Genomic DNA, 21723 nt, shown 5'->3' with positions numbered 1-21723 from the left:
TAACTCAGTAAAATTAATGCAATAGTTGTGCAAGTAAAGAAAAAATAATAATTAGGAGGAGCTGTCTAGTTTTTAAATGTAATTTTAATTGCATTTCACCTTTTACATTCATGACACAAGTATTTAATTAAAAAAAATCATACTCAGATGTATATGTATTCACCTTGCTTTTAAACTCTATTCTACTATGTCATGTACTGTTAGCCACCTTAAGTCCCTATGGGGAGAAAGGTGGGATAAAAATAAAGATAAGAATGGTTTTTGCTAGGAGGTACTATCTACCTCTTCCTTGTCCTAAAAACCTATCACAAACTTTCCACAGCTTTCATTTCTACAGTAAATTATTTTTTAAAAACTGCCTGAAAACAGCTGCGTGTTATGCAAGGCTATGTATGATTCAGTTCTTGTGGGTTTTTTCGGGCTATATGGCCATGTTCTAGAGGCATTTCTCCTGACGTTTCGCCTGCATCTATGGCAGGCATCCTCAGAGGTGAGGTCTGTATGTATGATTAATGTTGATTGCAAAAGTTAATGCTTATAAAGCAAGTATTACTTCACGCATTCCTAGACTGAGCTTGTTTGGAGGTTCTAGCAGGGAGGGAAGCTTATCGTATACCACGAACCGAAGACTGGAGACCTTGGTACACTCCTTCTACACCTGGGACGTCACCCTCTTCCACTGAGCACGCAGCTTCAGGGGGAAGCACATGGAGTGGTGAGGGAGGGAGGGGGACACCCGCCAAGACAGCCAGATCAGCCAAATCAACCTTGGTGATCAATGGGGTGACAGATGTCGCAGCCAGATCGGCCTCACATCGTGACTTCTTGAATATGTTAACTTTCACTAAGATCTTAACCCTCATTAAAAAGAGGTTGCTAGAAAGGGATTATAAACAACTCCTGAACTTGGCCAATAAATTCTGTTCGCCTATGAACATGGCAACTCCATTCATACAGAGAAACCCAGCCTTTTATATTGCAGTGCTCACTAACTCCTCATACGGGAGAGCCTACATGCTGGCTAGATTTAATATTATGCCATCTCTGCTCCACAGACGAAGACTCGACAGTCTACCAAGCGATGAGAGGCTTTGTCCCTGTAGTACAGGACAGCTGGATTCCATCCCTCATATTCTTCTGCACTGCCCACTTTACCAGGAATTAAGATCTACCTTACTACTACAAGTTATAGTCCTTGAAAAACCATACTGATGCAGACAAAGTAATTATGCTTTTAAACTGTCAAGATTTTAACCGTTGCCTTTTAATGGCAAGGTTCCTGAATGAAGTCTGTAAATTGAACGTGTAGCAAATGTGAAGTTCCCTTTTTTATCATTTATACTGTCTTCTTATATATGCCAATAAAGGCCGATTGGATTGGCATTCCTAGACTGAGTTTTGGTAGTTAAAATTAATCCTGGTTTATATTCTAGCTGCCCCAGAATGAATTAACAGACAGAAAGGAGGATTCTCATGAAAGCGGTTAAGGTACAAATGTTTTCCCAGTGACCTTTTCAAATCTATTAATATAATTTCAGAAACCTGGATTGTGTAATTAGTTTTTTTTTTAATGTTGATGAAAGAATTTTCCCTCCGCAGGAGTGATTTTCAATCTCATGCACATTTTGCCCTGCAAATGTTATTTCCGACAGAAAATTACTTACTGAGGTGCTGGGCCAGGAGGGCCAGGGGTGTAAGGAGCTGGATTGTAAGGCCCCATTGGGGCTCCTGGAGGCGGCCCAGGAGGCCCGTGTGGCCCAGGAACAACCCCATGAGGCCCATGCGGCACAGGGGGACCCAAAGGATTCACCGGACCCTTCCAAAAAAGGCAGAATGGAAGTTAACTTCTGTAGTCCCCTTGATTTCTTTCTATTCACTGAAAGCAGAAGCTTGTTCACATATTTAGCTAAGTCCTATTCTCCAAATGTTTCCTTCAGAGAAGTAACTCCTGTTTGCTACCACAATGGCTACTGCTGGAAAAATGGTTCCCTTTCCCATCTAAAACACCCTTCATAGTACACCAAATCTGCTCTAGAGAAGGGTTTCTTAAACGTTTTTCACTCGTGCCTCCTTTGTAGCTGGGATTTTTTTTACATGAACCCAGGTATCCAAAATAGGTATGGAACACACTACTTTTTTTCCCTTTCTCAAGCAGCAGCCCAATTCCTCCTCTTTCTTAGTTCAGTTTTCCCTTCTCAACCAGGACCCCAATTCCTCCTCTTTGTCCATACACTTTTTGGCCAAATTGTCCACAACCCACACCACTCGCTTTTGTAAGCCCATTTGTGATTGTAACTCCCACTTTAAAAATCTTTGCTCTGGAGCAGGCTTGCACAATATGAAGCCTTCCAACTCCCAGAAGCCCTAGCCAGCTGTTCCAACCATCAGGAATTCTGGGAGCTGAAGTCCAAAACACCTGGAGGACTGCAAGTTGTGCAGAGCTGCTCTAGAAAATTGGGTTATCTCATGGAGAAGATATGGGAGGAATTCCATAGCAACAGGTGATATGTTCTATTTCTACATAACAATTTTGCAGTTTACATTTTCACAATGATCACCACTAAATTCTCTGTATTATCTTATCTATATACTGAAATAATTCAAACTTAACATATTGAAAGGCAACAGTTCATAAACCAGGCTTTCACTTGTTTCCAGGATAAACAGGAACTGTTCAGAGCAAATGTTGTCATGACTGCCAATCAAAGTACTCTGCAGCACAAAAGGGCAAATCCATAGATAGCAAGTGTATTACTGTGCTCAAGCGCAAAACCACTAATGGCCAACTTGTTATGTGTGTGTGCCTTACTGACAACCCATAAATTTTGTAGTTGTTTTAAAGGCAAGGAATACTCAAAAGTAGTTTTGCCAGTTCCTTGCTCTGAAATATAGTCTAAAGCACCTGGTTATCTTAAAAGAAAACATTATGCACTAATACCATCTAATTCTCCTCACCCACCCTGCAGAACTACCTGTTTCTAACCCATCAGGAATTTAAATAACAAGCAGATTTTCCAGAATACTCACTCCAATCTTTTCTTCTATGAGCTGACGAGCATAATCAATCTGTTGTGGTGTCCCCCGGATAGTAAACAATTTCATATTAGGGTCTGCATTTGGTGGCGGATTCCTTTGAAGTTCTATTCTAGCACCAGATTGTTGGCTGATGCTCTTGATAGTTTCACCACCTGGGAAAAATTAAGTAAGCACACACTAAGTTCTACTTAACATCTTTAACAAAAACAAATCATGTGACATTTTGTGAAGATGTTTCTGAAGGCCATTTGGCCACTCAACAATGTGACAAAAATTTTATTTGTGTAACATGTGTGTAAAGGGGATGGACTATAGAATGAAAAATATCAGCCTCTTTTAGTTTGCTTGACTACTTTATAAAGTATGCATAACCATCGAATCTTTTTCTTCTTCAGCCTGCTATCTAAAATGGTCCTCTTTTCTACAAGCTTAGCTATGAATCAGAAATTAATGTGGAGCTAGTCAAGAAGGTGGTTCTCTAAATTAGGGCTTCATAAACCTTTTCCACTTTCTGCCTGAGAAATATTTTTTATGAGCCAGGGTTTATGAAATAGATATGAAAATCAAACATTTGCTGAAAATAAATCAACACTTGCAAGTCTTGTTAAACAGGGTGCTCTTTCTATTTATGAAGCACCATTGAAGTATCTTCTGCAGAGTCCACGGCAAATACTGCCCAACAGGTTTGTGTAAACACTTGAATCAGCAGTAGGCGGTGGTTAGAAAATTTTCATGACTCCCAAAACTGCGTTTAAGAGGACTCCCCACATGGGGGCATAGTTTAAGAAGCCCTGCTCTAGATGTTGTTGGACTGCAACTTTCAGCCACCATCACTACTAACTAGTAGGCTTGGGCGGTTTCGTTCGTTAATTTTGTAATTCGTATTTAAATTAGCTTACGATCCGATATTGAGCCATGCAGGAGTAATTAAAAATCGAAACTTTTCAATTTATTTCATAATTGTTTCATAATTGCTTCGTAATTATTTCCATATGTCTGGTGCAAGTTTTAGGGTTGTTGTTTGTTTTATCAGTGATAAAAAATAAATTATCACACCAACAGAGGGAGAGGGAAGCTTCAGAAGTTCCCCCTGTCCCATTTGAAGGGTTTTTTTAGCATATTGCGCAATCGCGTCCGCCATTAATGAATTGATTCGTAATTGTTTCGTAATTTTACAAAATTTCGTATATTCCGAACTTTTTTTAAAGAAAAATTTCGGAATTCTTTTAAAAAAAGAAACGCAAAACCCCCCTAAAAACGAAACGAGTTTAGAACCAAATTTTTCCCTAGTTACCCAAGCCTACTAACTAGGTTTGCTAGAATGAGGGGAACAGCAATTCATTATGTTATCCACAGAAGAGATTAAAAAAAGAAAAAGAAACTAAAAGACAAAAACAAGAGCTTGTCCACTACTGGAGCTCTCCCAAGCAAACAGAAGTTGAATAAGCTGCCTCGTTAAAGAAGTTCAGGATCTTACCTTTCCCAATGATTAATCCAGTCTTTCCCGTAGGTACAATAAAATTGAATTCTTGCAGCCCACCAGGTGGCCCCATGTTCCAATTGCCCTGACCTCTACCTCTTCCACGACCTCCAGGCCCTGGGCCACCAGGATTGCCAGCCTGGATTGATACGGAAAAGCAACCATTAGGAACACAGGAAAATTATTGAAAACTGAAAAAAGTGATTTATTTTAATATGTAACATCTCAAAAACTAGTTCACACAATTATTTCTTTAAAAAAGAGCCAATTATCTCTTTGCAGAAGACAAAACATCTGTACTGTTTTTTCTGATCAGTGTAATATCATAAGCAAAATGGTTTAAAAGTGCCTGAATTTAGAATCCCTTCATCAGTTTATACGTAAAAGTTAAGACACAGCATTTGGCACTTTTGAAGACAGGAACTGTTTGAGAACCTGTCTTTTTCTAGAAAGCAAGATTCCATGGAGTGTGTCATATGCTTCTTTGTAATAGGCTAGCTTCAGCTTGGTTTTATTTTTAGAAACACACTTCCAAAATGCATAAACTCTTCAATATCTTTTCATAACTAGAAAGTGTAACAATTGTGTTCATGAGGTAAGGTAAAGGTTTTCCCCTGACATTAAGACCAGTCGTCTCAGATTCTGGGGATTGGTGCTCATCTCAATTTCTAAGCCGTAGAGCCAGCATTCTCCGTAGACACCTCCAAGGTCATGTGGCCAGCATGGAGTGCTGTTCATGAGGGGTATCTATCAAATACCAATTCTGCAATCTTAGGTGCAGAGCAAGAATCTCAATCACACAGTACTAATTTGTGGGAGTGTTTCTTTTAGGTCAAAAGGAGTATCATAGTTATGTGCAGAGTAATTTGGCTATGAAATATTTGGTCATACAGCTAACATTCCCAAAACAAGGTTTGCACATACCTATTCAAATGTTTATAATTATGAACACTTCCCCCTTATTTCTCCACTTGTTTTGAATATTAAAGCAGTCAAAATCTTTCACCAACAAAAATGGCAAGAAAATATGTTGAGTTTAACATATTATAAATGCGAACTTCGAATAGAGTGTTTACAGAAAATTGAAACCAGTATTTTGCAGTCAATTCAAGAGTGTGTCTAGAAACTATTATCTAACCTGAACACTTCGAAGAAGATCTGTAATAATTTCTGCTGCATGTTGGCATCTATCTGGAGGTCCTGTGATCTGTGCTATTCTGTCAGGAGTTGTTCCATCATCTGGAAGGTGAATGCAATGTTTTAATAAGTTTTTCTTAAATATTACAGAGGGAAAGAAAGTTGTAATTTTAGTCCTGCATTCAGAAAGTAGCTCACCTGGTTTAAATTGGATCCTCACACCAGCATCATTCTGTATCTTTTTTATCATTTCTCCATTTCTTCCAATTACAATCCCAACAGCGAATCGTGGTATTGGAACCTTAAAGAAACAACAGGTATTTAAAGAAAAGATTCAGAATCAGTTTGAAACCAAATCGTATTTGTTTTAATGTATAGCTTTATATAACCCAGACCCTGATTTTGGCACAACTCAGGGCTTACTAGTAACCCAGGGCCCTTCCACACAGCCATATAACCAAAGTATCAAGGTAGAAAATCACACAATATCTGCCTTGAACTTGGTTATCTGAGTCCACACTGCCATATATTTTAGTTTAAAGCAGAAAATGTGGGATTTTATTCAGCTGAGTGGAAGGGACCCCACATGAGAAAATAAGCAATAAAGTGAAACACAGTTAAAATTTCTTAAGAACTTCATCAAATAATTATATGCTATACTGGATCATTACCAAGGTGGGGACAAGTGGTTTTACAATTATCAATTTCCTTCAAACTTGATAGTATTGATAACCAAAATAAATTTGCATTATTCTTGTCTAATTATTCTACTGGTACTGATAAAAATACGTCCTGCAAAACAAAAACACTAAAAAGTACACTGTACAAAATATTCTCATACTTACATCTAGCCCTTCATTGCCTCCTATTCTAGATCCATATTCATTGCGCACCTCTCTAAAGCCACCTTGATCACGAATGAGATCTAAAACCATTTCCTTGGCTTGCTGAAAGAGAATTAAGTATAATTTAGATTCCATAACCTTTAAATCACGTCACATATAGAGAGAAGGTGGGTTTTTTGAAGTTTCAAAATGTCTTACTTGAACTTTGTAAGGATCTCCTGTGATCCTGAGAGGTTTGTCTGCTCCAGTGTTCTGTGGTCCATCTTGAATCATGACCATCTTAACGCCTGCTCTCTCCTATTTAATAAAATTAACCTGTACAGATCATGCAAATTTGGGATTTTCATGCATTTACCCAAAGATAGAATGCCAACAGCTTACCTGAAGTTGCTTTATTGTCTCTCCACCCTTTCCGATAACCAATCCTGCTTTGCTTGCTGGAATCATAATTTCCTGGACTGCATTTCCTGGACCATCACCATGATGGAATCCTGGTGTAGGTCTTCCCTTTTCAACTATCTGATCAAGCAATCTCTTTGCAGACCTTGAAAAAAATAATGCGTGAGAATAACAGGACCGAAAAATAACAACTATCAACTGATAGGAACTCATGCTCACTAACTAGGAAATTATCACATAAATGACTTTAAAACTGCACGTTTTTAAGCAGAAACACTTTCAAAAGTCATAAAGTTTTTTTTAGTCCTATTTCATTCTATTACATAACTGGAACTAGGATTGTCTGCAGAAATATCAAACATGACAGGGTTGAGATGAGAAACTCCATAGATATATTTGTATTGTCAGCCATCAGTTTAAAATAGGAGATAAAATCACACTGTGTTCTGGGCCTTGAGAACAAGATAATGCAGTTTGAGAATTGTATATTATAACTTGACAATAGCTTATGAAACTTTCAATCTTGGCTGTTTCAGAAGAAATCTGCCAGTCATGATAATAAACCACTGAATTCAAGACATATCATTCTCTTCACACTGTATTAAATATATTTGATATGGTAATATTTTTGTCAGCAGTTTCCATCCTGAGTAGAACATATGGAAATGTCATCCATGAGAAGTTTGCAATGGAAGAACATAAATATTAAGAAGTACTTGTAACAATTTAATTTTGTCAAACATTAGAATATGTGCTTATTAATAATGGCAGCAAACATTTTCTTTTCAATTAGGTGTGTGCCGCTTTCTATCAGTTAAAACTGGCATGCTTCAACTTTTTTCCCTTCCTTTCACCCATAGAACTTCCTGGATGCAAGGAAACTTGCTTTTCAGTGGGATAGCCAGGCAAAAAGTAAGAAGAGAGAGAACGCTTTCCTCCCAGTTCTATTAGCCATCAAATCAACAAACTCTGGTCACAGCCCAAGGAATACAGGTATAACCATTCATGCAAAATTTACTGACATTAATCTACAGAATAATCAAAAGTACTGTGGGAGGAGGACATCTGCATGTTAGCGAAAAGCTAATGCAATAATGTAAAAGGTGATTACTGTACTGTCTAAAGGTATGCTTTAAAAGAGACAGGAAAATATTGGAAAATAGGCATGATCTTCCAGTGACTGAATATATCAAACCTGGAGACATGTGGGATGATGGGATGGCATAACAGCAAGATATGATAGATAACACTTACTGTACTGACTCTGGAGTTCCAGTTAACATGCAAGACCTTTCGGGCAGCCCGCCACTATCTATAAAATGGAAAGAAAATTGAAGGAATAATGGTAAACACAAAATAAGGAAGTAATCAGTAGTTAAATTAATATTTAATCACTCCTTCTAAACCACTATTAAAAACAGACCACCCAAAAGTAATCAAAACTGTAATCTAGTATTAAACTCCCCATTCTCTTAATCGTTAACTTGGATTCCATATAATTATTGAAGACCACCAACATGGTAATTTCTAACACTACTTGCTAGTACTCTATTACTTGAAATAAACAGTCTAGCAAATGAAGTATTTACCAGGCGCAATCTGTATTTTGCATCCAGATTCTTGCTGTATGCGAGAGATTTGCTCTCCTCCTCTGCCAATTACTTGAGAAATGAACAAAGACATCAGTTATTGCACTAACAGCATTGTCTACAGGTGTTTGTATTATACTATCGTAATATATACACTACTTACTGAATCCAACCATTCCATCAGGAACTTTGTATTCTTCTGTCATTACAGATCTGAAAAAATGATAAAAACTAACATTTGTACCTATCTTTGAATTCAGATATCTCTATTTCTATTGAGTAATTCAATATTCCATGAGTCTCCTTAATTTTAAGTCCAATGGATGCTTTTCATATCTGTAGGGTTTGTTAGATGGAAAACATTTGAATATTAACTCTTTCTAAGATCTATTAGTAACAATTTCCAGAGTCAACATCCTCCAAATATTATCAGAAATATACTCTATCTATCTATCTATCTATCTATGAGAGAGAATTCAGAATAGCCTTTCCTAGCTTTCATATTTAAAGATACAAGTCACAAAGAAGCCCAAATATATGGCGAATTGTTATTTATTTGGAAGAAAACTTATAACAGATATATGACCCTATTATTCTTGTTACTGAATATTGCATTGTCAAAAGAATTATACTATATTTTATCAACCAAGAGAAAATAGGAGGAACACAACTAGACACAACGCAAAATTGTATTTTATAACATGCTCACTTTCAGAAAAATGCACCCAGTAATCACTTTACACCTACATACCATAATCTCTTATAATATTAGCAATTGGCAACAGTTATGTGCTATTATGTAAATAAACTGCCAAGAGAAGCCAAAAGAGAACGGTTAATTGTTACAAGAAGAAGGTAAGGAGAAAAATGTCTTACCTTTGTTGTTGATGCATGGGTGGCATCTGGTTTCCAAAAGCTAAAATCAAAGATCAGGTTTTAAATTATAGTTAATAAAAATGAGCATTATTAGTCGGACCTTTACATTTGCGAGTTTAGGTTTTGCAGATCTGATTATTTGTGGATTTGACTGTGAACTGCCCTGAGTCACTGTGAACCGCCTGAGTCCCTCCCTTCAGGATTGAGAAGGGCAGTATTAAAATACCACAAATAAATAAATGACCCAGTATGTTCTCTCTAGAATCTCTATGTCGTCCAGGGTGACCGCATGGTCAACTTCCTTCAGAAGTTATCATTGGTGTTCTCTCAGGGGTTTTTAAAAAATGCAATTTTCCCATTTTTGTGGGTGCCTTACACCTCTTAATTCCAGTGAAAGTGGAGGACATAATGTATTGGCATTAGAAACATATCATTCCTTAATTCAGAAATAGAATATTTTAATTTATTTTTTTTGCTGAAAATGCTACCAGTTGGTTTCCAAGGCTAACAGAAAGTGCCACCTTTAGCCCTTGAAGCTTTAAATCAAGATAGAAAATCACTAGTTACAAATACTAGTTGCTTTGTGCGCCAACTTTAAACACACCCCTTCCCAAATGGAACAATAAAAAGCTTACAAAGGGAATGATTAAGCCTTGAGTCTTCCTAAACCCTTTTGTCCTTCTCTCAATGGCATCAGTGGCAATGAAAATGGTTTCGCAAATTCATTATTGTCCTCAAGGGAAAAGTATTCACCACCTCAGTCCTAAATGTCATAACTGTCTTAGGCTCTCTGTGAGGAAAGTATGATATAAACAAACATAAACCTGCAAGGGACTTAAGAGAGAACCAGTGCGGATTAATGGTTTGAGAATTTTCTACAACTCTGAACATCAGGGTTTGAATCTCTACTTGGTTATGAAACCCCACTGGGTGACTGTGGGCAGTCAGTTGTTCTCAGGAAGGCAAAAGCAACCCCCTCTACACAAATCTTGTCAAGAAAGCTTCATATAGGATCACTGAGTCACACAACAACAGTAAAAGGTCTTAAGATGTAATGAAATAACTGTGGGAGATAGGATCTTTTCAGTGGCACTATTGAGTAATAGAACAACTCTCATCAAGTTCCTTCTTTGCAACCTAGTTTTACAGTTACATTGTAATACTGTTTCTGTTGACTAATAGGGCTTTTATTGTTTACTTTTTAATTAATCATTGTCAGAGACATAGTAAATATCTCAGTTGAAAGGATGGCAAAAAACCCTTAATATTTAGCCCACTGAACTCAATATTGCTCCATCAGTACCACTTTAAGTGATGCAGCAGCACTAGTAACCTGAGATAATTTAAAATGCAACCCTACACTTATCTAAGCTTTACTGAACTCAGTATTTCTTCCACTTGAGAAGACAATTTTTACTAAACATTAATTATATTGGGTTTTTTTTGTCGTGTCAGGAGCGACTTGAGAAACTGCAAGTTGCTTCTGTTGTGAGAGAATTGGCCGTCTGCAAGGACGTTGCCCAGGGGACACCCAGATGATTTGATGTTTTACCATCCTTGTGGGAGGCTTCTCTCATGTCCCCGCATGAGGAGCTGATAGAGGGAACTTATCTGCCTCTCCCCGGATTCGAACCTGCGACCTGTCGGGTTTTCAGTCCTGCCGGCACAGGGGGTTTAACCCACTGCGGCACCGGGGGCTCCACAATTATATTGTTGAATATATTAGCATTATTCAGGTTTCCTAACCATCTTTCAAAGAGTAACTGTTTCATATATTGAACTTTCAATTTGATCATGTTTCTGAACAATTATATCTATTATAGTGGGTTTTTTCCAGAACCTTGATCTGATGGAAAAAAGATGGAATTTTAAACTAAAGAATGGAAATACTGGCAGCATTATATACCTTTGTGCAGGATATATTACTGTCAGACGGCACTGCTCAAAACTCAGAATTAAAATTGTGGAATGGAGCCAATGAACCACAAACAAAATGAAAAGAGGCTTCAATGTGTCTGTAGATGGTAGGATAATTTATGTCACTTAGCACACTTCTTAAAGTAGAAAAACATTTTTGATTTAGTATTATTTTTATTTAACACTCTTCAAGATTTCTTCATACAGAATTGCCCTCCGCCAAGGTCAAATAGGAACTTTCAGAGAGAAAGGGCTAGTCCTTCCCATTAACTAGGGGTTTGTTTTTTTTTTTTTTGGGGGGGGGGGAAATTTGTTGGACCTTCATGTCTTCATAGTTCTACCTGTATGAGAGACCTGATCCAATTTACATCAAATATCTTACTACAGGATGGGCCAAAACTCACAAAGTGGTTTCAATATTTAATAACCCCTTTATATTCTGTTTTTAATTTACAATATCATAGCATTATATACAGTAAATATAGGGAAAAAATACATCACATGTAAAATATTTTTTAAAGAATTCATAAAATAACTAAAACATCAAACGCCTTTTTGACAACTATATGTAATAATTTTATGCTGCAGACACATACTGCTGCCAGGCTCTCAAATCATTACAACCTGGCATCTTATTGAATGTAATATTACTAAATCTATCATTCTAGAAGACAAAAGGGCAAAGATTAGGAATAAGAAAAGATTTACACTGGAAAAGTTGCCTGTAACTTTTTAGAGATGTGGTAATAAATTTCAATACACTATTAACCAGAATAATTTGAACAAGTTTTGAACATAACGGTCATTCTGAAATTATTAGATTAGAAGAAAACTAATACTCTACTGACCGATACGATGTTATACCATCTTATAATATTATTTTGATATTTACTTTGTTTCCTCTATGTGCAATCAGAGATTGGCAACTGAGGGAGACTAGGAGGCTGCATTATTAGTCCCCTAAGAGACCTCCTACAAAAAAAAGTTTTGTCTCCAAATTACTTATAAATTATGTTTTGGGGGAGAGAAATCCCAGTGGACCACCATTAAGACCACTTACAGAGGAACATATGTACTCTGACCACACCTGTACTACACCTGTACTACAGAGCTACTGCTGAAACAACTAGTAACGCAGTTATGCAGCACCAAAAAAAAAAAAAAAAGAAAACTTCATTTCATTTTTAAATCCTCCCTTTCCAAGAACTGTAGCTCTAAACCATTTAGAGAATTAGGAGTCGTGTTCAGGTTTGATGGAAACTTACGAAAACATGGAAGATGACTTTTGACAGCAGAAACTGAATAATCTGGCCGTTTCATATTCTTAAAGTAAAGGTAAAAAGGTTTCCTCTGACATTAAGCCTAGTCATGTCTGACTCTGGGGGGTGGTGCCCATCTCAATTTCTAAGCCGAAGGGTTGAGGTTGTCCATAGACACCTCCAAGGTCACCTGGCCAGCATGACTGCATAGAGTGCCAGTACCTTCCAGCAGAAGTGATCTACTGACATTTGCATAATTTGAAGATGGTAGTTTGGCAGAAGCTGGGTCTAAGAGCAGGAGCTCATCCCACTCCCCAGATTCAAACTGCCAACTTTTCAGTCATCAAGTTCAGCAGCTCAGAGGTCCAACCCACTGCGCCACCAGGGGCCCCTATTCTTACCTAACTCATATTCTTACCCAACTCTAAATTATGGAATGGATAAGATCTTTCATTCCAAAACAATATGGCTGAAATTCTCATATTTAGAGCAAATCCTATTTATACTTCCATAATCAAAGCTAAGGGTGAAAAGAGTATCTGGTAGAGAGCTAAGCACAACTAAATGCACTCCCTCTGTAAGATTTAATTTATAACATGCACACGCTTGCAGAAATGCAAGGGCCTATTTCTAAATACCGTGTTATTGGAAACTGAAGTCACTTTTCAACAGAATGTGAACTGTTCAGTGAAATGTGTAATAAATATACACTACAACTTCTGATAAAAGTAGAAAGATCTGAAATAAGTAAATATTCTAAGATGTCAACATTTGCAAGTATACTAATCCTACCATTTTTCACAAACATCAGGTACTACACTCACCTAGCAATTTTAAGGCCTACGTCCTCAAACTTTCTGAAGAGCTGATAATACAGAGGGATTTCAAATTTAATGTGATCTACAAAGCTAATAAATGCTACTGCATGGGCATCCCATGAAGATATGCAGACATGTCAGCAACTCAATCGGAGATGTCTACGGAAAACAGGCTCTCTGGCATGGAAAAATGGAACAAGAGTTGCACATCACCTCCAGGCGCCAGAGATGGAAAAAAGGAGAAGGCCTTTACCTTTGTCTGTGCTGTATGTCATTGTTCACTGTGTGGAAAAGGCATTGATCGTTTGCCTCATGTGTACTGTACTGTCCTTCCAGGGAGATAAAGTGGAATATAAATAGTGTATTATTATTACCCTGCAAATTTCAGTTTTCTTAGGCAAGGAATACTCAAGAGGTGAGTTTGCCAGTTCGTTCTGCTGAAATATAGCATGTAGCATCTAGTATTCATTGAAGGTCTCCCACCTAATACTACCTGGGATTGATACTGCTTAGCTTCCAGGGTTTGGTTACTTGAGGTTATTTTGGCAGGTCAGTAACTGTACAACATACTAATACGTAATGGTATGTGATCATTATCTGCAGATTAGGACACTAAACACTGTTTTTCTAAAACATGTCTTGATGACTACAAAGTAACTAATAAAAATATACTTACAATCATTATTTGGAGGAGCAACCTTCTTAGGCTCTGGTTGATCTGCAAAATCAAGATTTTAAAAAACTTTTTTGATAACCAATATAGGAATTGTAAATAAATGGCTGTTCCAGAAGTGCAAAATGCAACTTGTCCAATGCACTTTAGCATGTTTTTGAAATTTCAGGGAACAGATCATCTAAACAAGAAAAAATCTTTGATGTTTAACGCTTGGTTAGTATAATCACGGGAAAAATACAAAGCACTTCCATTTATCAGATGAAATGTTGAACATTTTAATAAGGCACACAGGTTTAAACGCACTTTTGTGGACGTCCAGTCTCTATAGCGTAGCAAACAAACATTTAACCATATAATTAGTAATTTGACACTAAAGCTAATGATGCTTCTGTAACAAAAACTGAAACGACCACCATTGTGAGAAATCATCATTTTACAATTATGTCTGACAACAACCACAATACTAAATAGAAAATCAAAATTTAAAACTTAACCAACAAATAGCAATACAATTTCAATCTGGGAACTGTCATATAGACTTCCTAGCTAAACACTGAAACTTTCATGGTGTAAGACTTCAAAACAGTAGCTTCAAAGCCACTACCATCGAAATCCGTTTAGTATGAGTGAAAGTCGTAGGTAACTAATATCTGATAAAAATTATTTCAAATGTTTCCTTCCCACCCCATATTCAGGAATAGATGGAACACCATAATTAAGTGCAGTAAAAGACACATATTCCAAGAAATATCTGTGTCATCCATTTCAAATGATCCACTAGTTCATTTCACGTTTACATACTAAACACAGGTAATAAATAAAAATTCCTGCCTTTAAAAGGAGAGGGCATTCCCTCCCAGTGTGTTGTACTGCTCGGACTTGTCCAAGAGCCATCTACACATAAAATAAAAAGAATACATTACATACATCATTTGAAGCATCATTAGCTCATTTTTGAATATCAAAAACCTCACTTTTAATAAAAAGGGACTTAAATAAAGTACTCAAGTACTCCTTGTCAAGAGCCTTAGAAATTTCTGTAAGCAAAACCACAATCCTTCAAAACCTATTTATGCCTCTGATGTCAGAAAACTGTCTTCATGAATTAAAAAAAACACTAAACAATACTTTGAGAAAATATATTAACCCTGGTTAAGGCCACTAGCTTTAAGAAACAAGAACATTTGCTACACATTTCAGTATTTTTTTTAAAAAAAATCACAGCATTATTTTATTAGGGTTCAACAGGTTAAGAGTAAGACATTTCCCTCCCAAATTTCTAATGCTTGCTTCTTCTCTTTTTGTAAAATAGAAATAAAATGCTGCATCTGAATAATATTACTCCAATAAAAAACACATCAGTTTTGAGAAGGAATAATGAGCATTAGTATATTACACATCAAGATTGCGAAGCTATTAACCTGTAATGTAAGTATGTCAACACTATTCTTATTAAAACGCATTCTAACAATGCAAATTTTACCTACCTTACCACATTTTAAAAGTATGAACATTACTATTGCACTATTACACCATCCACTTATAAAAGTAGATGTAATATTATACCAGTTAACTTTATTAGTCATATCTAAAAATGAACTCTATGTTTAAGATGGATCATTCCGCTTTCTAATCAGAAATAATCATAAAGAATAGGAAATGTAAAACATGCTTTTAAACATATCCAACAACTGATAGTAATTATAATATTCAGAATAAAATATATTAGCAGGTTATATGTTGGCAGCATACCTCCATCTTCAAGAGGTCTTTTTTGTCCCCCATAGCTGTAATCATTTGAATTCACTGATGTCCCTGATTCGTTTCCAATTTTTGCTGCAATCTGTAAAAAAAGAATAAAGACAAGGTAGCAACTTCCTTGATTTGTGTTACAATTTTTTAAAAAACAGTTATTTCAGGCCCCTTCTACAAAGCTGTATAAAATCCAGATTGTCAACTTTGAACTGGATTATCTGACAGTGTAGACTCAGATAATCCAGTTCAAAGCAGATGTGGATTATCTGCCTTTATATTCTGGATTATATGGCAGTGCAGATCTCCTAATCATCAATCTGAGTACATTAACTCTCAAGCTTCACTGAATGGTACACAACTATTACTCTTGGGAAGGAGAATCTAAAGATAAGAAATTGACACAGTTCATCAACAAAGCCCATCAAATACATCTGGACCGTAACTCCCAGTATTCCTTACTCCTAGAATTGCTAACTTGGGCTCTTGGCATTTGCAATGATGCAACATCTGAAGGGCCAAAGAATCAATGTCATTTTGGCATGTGGAACCATGCAGTCAATTCTGCAGTCTTGAAGTTTACAGGGAACTGACTGATTATACGTTATATGCCAGGGTTTTTAAGATTTTTTCCACTCACAGCCCCTTTTCACCAGGGATATTTTCTATGAGTCCGGGCATATAGGTACAGTGATAATAAAACTTAATTTGCATAACTTCCTAAACAGGCTGATTTTCCCTTTTATCTAGTAAAACTAAAGCATTTTCTGCAGTCCATTGTGAACATTGCATGTTGTTGCTAACAGATTCATGTAGATGTCTAGATAGTGTTCAGAAACTTTTTACTGCTGACTAATTTTTGACACTGAGCTAAGGGGACTTCCTTTGGGATTGGGACCCACCATTTCAGAAGCTATGTTATAAGTAGCTAATACCTCACCGGACAGCAAAGCTCTTCCTCCCACTGAGTTCATAAACTAGTGCTACCATAATCTGCCAAAGGAAGTGCCAGGCTAAATACAAGGCCATGACTTTTACCATTACTGGTCTGTTTTGAGTCCTCTGAGGTGTTGATGCAAGAATGTAGCAACACTCCACAGAAATTTCAAAGATAATTATACTACATATAGACTGTTTGCATTACTACTGTGGCACTATGCTAGTATATTGGTCATATTATGCAAGCAGAACTTCACTGTGCTCAACTAGTGAAGTGATGAGAAAAGTGGGGAAAGACCTGCTAGCTTTGTACTGGCTTCTTTCAGATTGTTTGGCTACCTGGGAAACGGTTGTCTACAGATCCATAACAGTATGAGAAGGCTGGCTATGGCAACTGCATGTCCTATGGCTATGGCAACTGCATGACTAGGTGAAGAGAAAGGGCAGTTAATTTATATCCGAGCAGTGCAAATTTGATCTTGATATATGAAGAACCACTGTTGATAATTACTTTAACCTTATTCGCTTTTATATACTGTGCAAGAAGTGGAACATGTGGAACTCTTTGATCAAATACGTGCATTCTAGATGCTACGCTGTTTTGATGCTATTATTTGCTTTAACCACCATGGCAACGCTTTGTGGTATTTTGGGGTTTGCAGTTTCATTCTATGGCTGAGAATTCTCAATGTCCCTAAACTGCAAATTCCATGATCCCCTGGCAGTTAAAAGTGGAATCACAGCACTATTAACAGTGGTGCATGATAGAACTGGAAGACTTCATTACAGGCTGCCAGTCTGTCTCTACTAGGCCTCAACAAGTTACTCTGAGACAAACTAAACCCAAAAACAAAAAAAGCTCTCAGTTGACGTGATTTCCTTCTATGAATGCAAAGAAAAAAAACCTGAAACCACTCACAGAAATGAAGTAATTTTACTACTTAGAAACTGCTGCCTGGTTTGCAAGCTAGATAAACGTGATTTCTACATGCTTCTGCCAATACTCAAGAGAACACCCCATAATTACATTTTTTTTAAATTATGAAGATTCTCTGAATACTAAATGATATAGAAAAAGAGAGCAAGAGGGGAAAAAAGATGCACTGATTGCGAAGTTTTCTTCCGGTAGCACACACTCCTTGAGGGAATGATGGAGGCTCTTCAGTTTGAATAAAGCAGGGCAGATTATCTTGAGAGTAGCAAAGAAATGAAAGTTAATTAAAAGAAGGCTGAAAGGATAACCATGTTTAAATATTTAAATAGATGACACAAGGGTGGGGGGATGGGACTTGTTTTCTGGAAGCCAGGACAGGAAGTAACAGAATCAAACTGCAGGGAGAGATTCCACCTAAACATTAGGAAGAACTTCCTGGTGGCAAGAGTTATTGAGCAGAAGAAAATGTTGCCTCAGAGCATGGTAGAGGCTGGATGGCCATCTGTTGGGAGGTTTGGATTGTGCGCTCCTGTCTGGGATGTAGTTGGACCTGATGGCCTTGGTCTCTTTCAGTGCTGAGACTTTAAGGCCCCTTCCACACAGCTGCATAAAATGCGACATTGTTTGCTTTGAACTGGGTTATATGGCAGTGTGGACTCAGGTTCCTTCCACACAGCTGTCTAAAATCCCACAAAATCAGAAAATGCTTTCTCTGAATGTTTCAATTTTGTTTATATCTCATGTTTAATGGTTTTAATTATTTTAAGCCATAGCTATATGTAGTAATTAGTTATTATGTTTTCTTTATTTCACTGTATGTTGGCATTGAATTTTGCCATTAGTATGTTGTAAACCGCCTTGAGTCCCGAGAAAGGGTGAGAAAAGCAAAATATAAATGCAGTATATTAAAAAAATGCTTTGAACTGAATTATATGGCAGTGTGGACTCAGATAACCCAGTTCAAAGCAGACATTGTGGAATATCTGCCTTGATATTCTGGATTACGTGGCTGTGTGGAAGGGCCCTAAGGCATGTGACTGGAAAACTTTGCCTTTTGAGAGTCTCCCTCTATTGTGTGTAGTGGGCGTGATAATACTAGATTTTTCTCACATGAGAAAAAAAAAGAGATGAAACAAGACGAATTTCCGCATTGCAAAAAAAAATGTGTAAGGGCTCTTCCACACAGTGCTATATCCCAGAATATCAAGGCAGAAAATCCCACAAAATCTGCTTCAAACTGGGTTGAGTCCACACTCAGGGCCCTTCCATACAGCCCTATATCCCATAAATTCAAGACAGAAAATCCCACATTATCTGAGTGTGGACTCAGCTAACCCATTTCAAAGCAGATGTGGGATTTTCTGTCTTGATATGCTGGGATTTAGGGCTGTGTGGAAGGGCCCCAAACCAAGTCATTCGAGAGAGAGAAAGGATGGAGAACCTGAAGCACGCTAATGGGCTCTCTCCGCTTTCCTCCTCCATTAGATTGAGCCGCCTTCCACACAGCTGTATAAAATCCCAAATTATCTGCTTTGAACTGGGTTATATGTTTGTGTGGAGTCAGATAACCCAGTTCAAAGCAGATATTGTAGATTATCTGCGTTGATATTCTGGGTTATATGGCTGAGTGGAAGGGCCCTTTATTTGTGCTACAGAATGTTAATGGCGGCGGTTCCTGAGGAGGGCCGAGAAAGAAGGCCTTCGCGAGCGGCCTCGGGAGCGCAGGGCGTGTCCTTGGGGAGCCCCACGGCCTACTCGGAGCCTGAGGCGCCCGGCAGGGAGGCCGGTGGGCCGAGTGGCCTCCTCCTCCTCCTTCCTTCTCATGATACCCACCTGCCTCGCCCGTTGCAGCGCGTCTTTAAAAGCGTCATTGACGGCCCCGCCGCCTCCTCCGCCTCCGCCGGGCGCGCCCGAAGAAGGAGGGGGCACCGTCGAGTAATCCGACATCTCCTCTGCGCCGCTTCCTACCGCGCGCTCTGCCTGCCAAGAAAGAAAGAAAATGGCGGCGGGCGGGAGCCTTTCACATTCCTGCGTCGCATCGTGTTCCGCGGGGGGAGGGGGGCGGGGCAGGCCGGCCGGCCGATCTCGCGAGATCACCGCCTATTAGGCCAAAGGAAAGGCGCGCGAGACCAGGAGCGGTGTGGTGTTGTACGATGGCAGGCTGCGTCTCTCACTCAGCCTTGGGGCCTCTGCGAATACATTTCGGACTTCAACTCCCAGAGGGCTCAGATAGGCCTCATCAGTGGCCGGGCATTCTGGGTAATGAAGTCCACCAGAGCTGGGATTGGAAGGGAAGTCTCGCGGGGAAGGGGGAGGGGCTGAGTTTTGCAGGAGATGAAGGGGCGGGGCTGGTTGGCGTGGAAGCTGAATGGAGAAAAAAAAAAGAGAGAGAGGGAGCCCTCGCGCGCGCGGGGGTGGGGCGGGTTCTCGTGTGACTTATGAAGGTGACGCCTATTTCATAACCCTGTCGGATGCGTGTGTGTGTACATAGCGCGTGCCGCTGAGGCGTTTCTTCAGTCGACGTCGATGGCGGGCGAAGGGATGCTCTTGCCGCTCTCCACTAGCGAGTGAGTGAGTGAGGGAAGGGGAGAGGCCTTTCTCCTCCGGGGCGTCGCTGTGGGAACGGAATGGAGGCCGCCCCAGCCTGAGCTCCAATTTTTGATTATCAAGACTCCCTCCCCGATGCTCTTCGGAATGGTTGGGACTGAAGGAGTCGTTTCATAGCGCTTGGGTTTGAATTGCAGCCGCCTTCCTTCTGGGGAGCCACCGTTTACAGGTTGAGTAGCCCTGAACCCAAATGCTGGGAATCAGAAAGGTTTTGGGTTTGGCAATATTGGCAAGGAAATCTCTCTCACCTTCATTTACAATTCAGAGCGTGAAGGTAATGCCATACGTGATGTTTTAAAATGTTGTGCCTGAAAAAAGTTTTTCATATATTGGACCCTCAGAAAGCAAAGGTTTCATTACATCCATCCGTGTGAATGTGGGAGCATTTCGGGAATCTGGATAAAAGATGCTCAGGTCCCTTCTGCACATCTGCTTTGAATATATGGCAGTGTGCACTCAGACAGCACAGTTCAAAGCAGATATTGTGGTATTTTCAGCCTTGATATTCTGGGTTATATGGCTGTGTGGAAAGGCCCTCAATCTCCTGTAACCATGACAGGACAGTTAAAAAGTCAAAGAGGACATTTTATAAATTCATTTGGTTCTTGTTATGGTTCAATTGCAGTGGGGCTTTGTAAAATACAGGGATTTTTCATTTTTGTTAAAATGGGCACATTGATAAGACTTATCTAGTGTAACTTTATTTCCTTTTAATCTTCGGATTTAAATTGTTTCTTATAAATAATAGTATAATAATAATACATCACACAGTCCTAGACGCTTGGGAAGTGTTCGACTTATGATTTTTAAAATACGAAATCCAGCATATAGATCTCATTTGCTGTGACATATTGTACTTTTGTGTCAGTAAAATAATAATAATAATTAAAAAAACTTTATATTCTGCTCTATCTCTCCAGAGGGACTCAGTGCATATTCCAAACATAAAAGGCACACACTCTATGCCTGAATACAACAAAAATACATCCATACTAACAAAATTTAATAACCTAACACATAAAAGCAAAGTTTGACATAACTAAAATTAAAGAAAAAACACAACCTGTTATAACAGACATAAAGCAAAACACCAAATATCAACAAAACATCAGATATCAAGAACAAAAATAACTTTATTTTTGTATCCCACCACCATCTCCCCAAAGGGACTCGGGGCGGCTTCCATGGGGACTACGCCTGGTCAAACAGAGCTAAAATTTAGCACAATAAAATACATATACAACATCATAAAACATAATTCATGATACAGCAGCCACTAGCCAAGCATAATGGATGTTCCCGAATTAAGGGGCGAGGGAAGGCTTGTGCAATACAACTGCCTGAACAAGGGCTGATGGTAAAGTGCAAGAGGTAGATAATAAATTAAGGCAGAGAAGGCCAAGTCAGATAAATACAGTACAGCTCCAGAGCAAGGACAATAGTAAAGTGAAAGAGTCGA

General features: G+C 38.5%; 2 protein-coding genes across 14 annotated transcripts in view; one reads left to right on the top strand and one right to left on the bottom strand.

The window, feature by feature from the left end:
- FUBP1 (far upstream element binding protein 1) overlaps positions 1–19713 on the bottom strand; it is a 29748-nt gene extending 10035 nt beyond the window's left edge. For 2 of the 6 annotated variants that reach the window (XM_060773767.2, XM_060773769.2), the window contains exons 1-16: positions 19491–19711; positions 15785–15875; positions 14864–14926; positions 14033–14074; positions 9363–9402; positions 8650–8699; positions 8487–8558; positions 8152–8209; positions 6880–7042; positions 6697–6795; positions 6499–6600; positions 5852–5954; positions 5655–5755; positions 4514–4655; positions 3028–3188; positions 1665–1816 (exon numbers count right to left, since the gene is read on the bottom strand). In XM_060773767.2, coding sequence (XP_060629750.1) covers positions 1665–1816; positions 3028–3188; positions 4514–4655; positions 5655–5755; positions 5852–5954; positions 6499–6600; positions 6697–6795; positions 6880–7042; positions 8152–8209; positions 8487–8558; positions 8650–8699; positions 9363–9402; positions 14033–14074; positions 14864–14926; positions 15785–15875; positions 19491–19604 — 1553 coding nt within the window. In that variant the 5' untranslated portion in view covers positions 19605–19711. Of the gene's footprint in view, positions 1–1664; positions 1817–3027; positions 3189–4513; positions 4656–5654; positions 5756–5851; positions 5955–6498; positions 6601–6696; positions 6796–6879; positions 7043–8151; positions 8210–8486; positions 8559–8649; positions 8700–9362; positions 9403–14032; positions 14075–14863; positions 14927–15784; positions 15876–19490 lie in introns of all 6 variants that reach the window. The other 4 variants (XM_060773768.2, XM_060773772.2, XM_060773770.2 and 1 more) reach the window with 4 other exon arrangements.
- A 73-nt stretch (positions 19714–19786) lies between these two features.
- DNAJB4 (DnaJ heat shock protein family (Hsp40) member B4) overlaps positions 19787–21723 on the top strand; it is a 28786-nt gene continuing 26849 nt past the window's right edge. For 3 of the 8 annotated variants that reach the window (XM_060773786.2, XM_060773780.2, XM_060773783.2), the window contains exon 1: positions 20231–20433. The gene's annotated coding sequence lies outside the window, so the exon portion shown is untranslated. The other 5 variants (XM_060773782.2, XM_060773784.2, XM_060773785.2 and 2 more) reach the window with 4 other exon arrangements.

Source organism: Anolis sagrei, chromosome 4, assembly GCF_037176765.1.
Source record: "Anolis sagrei isolate rAnoSag1 chromosome 4, rAnoSag1.mat, whole genome shotgun sequence".
Classification (NCBI taxonomy): domain Eukaryota; kingdom Metazoa; phylum Chordata; class Lepidosauria; order Squamata; family Dactyloidae; genus Anolis; species Anolis sagrei.
Note: the sequence above shows the minus strand (reverse complement) of the source record. Positions and strands in the feature narration are given on the sequence as shown.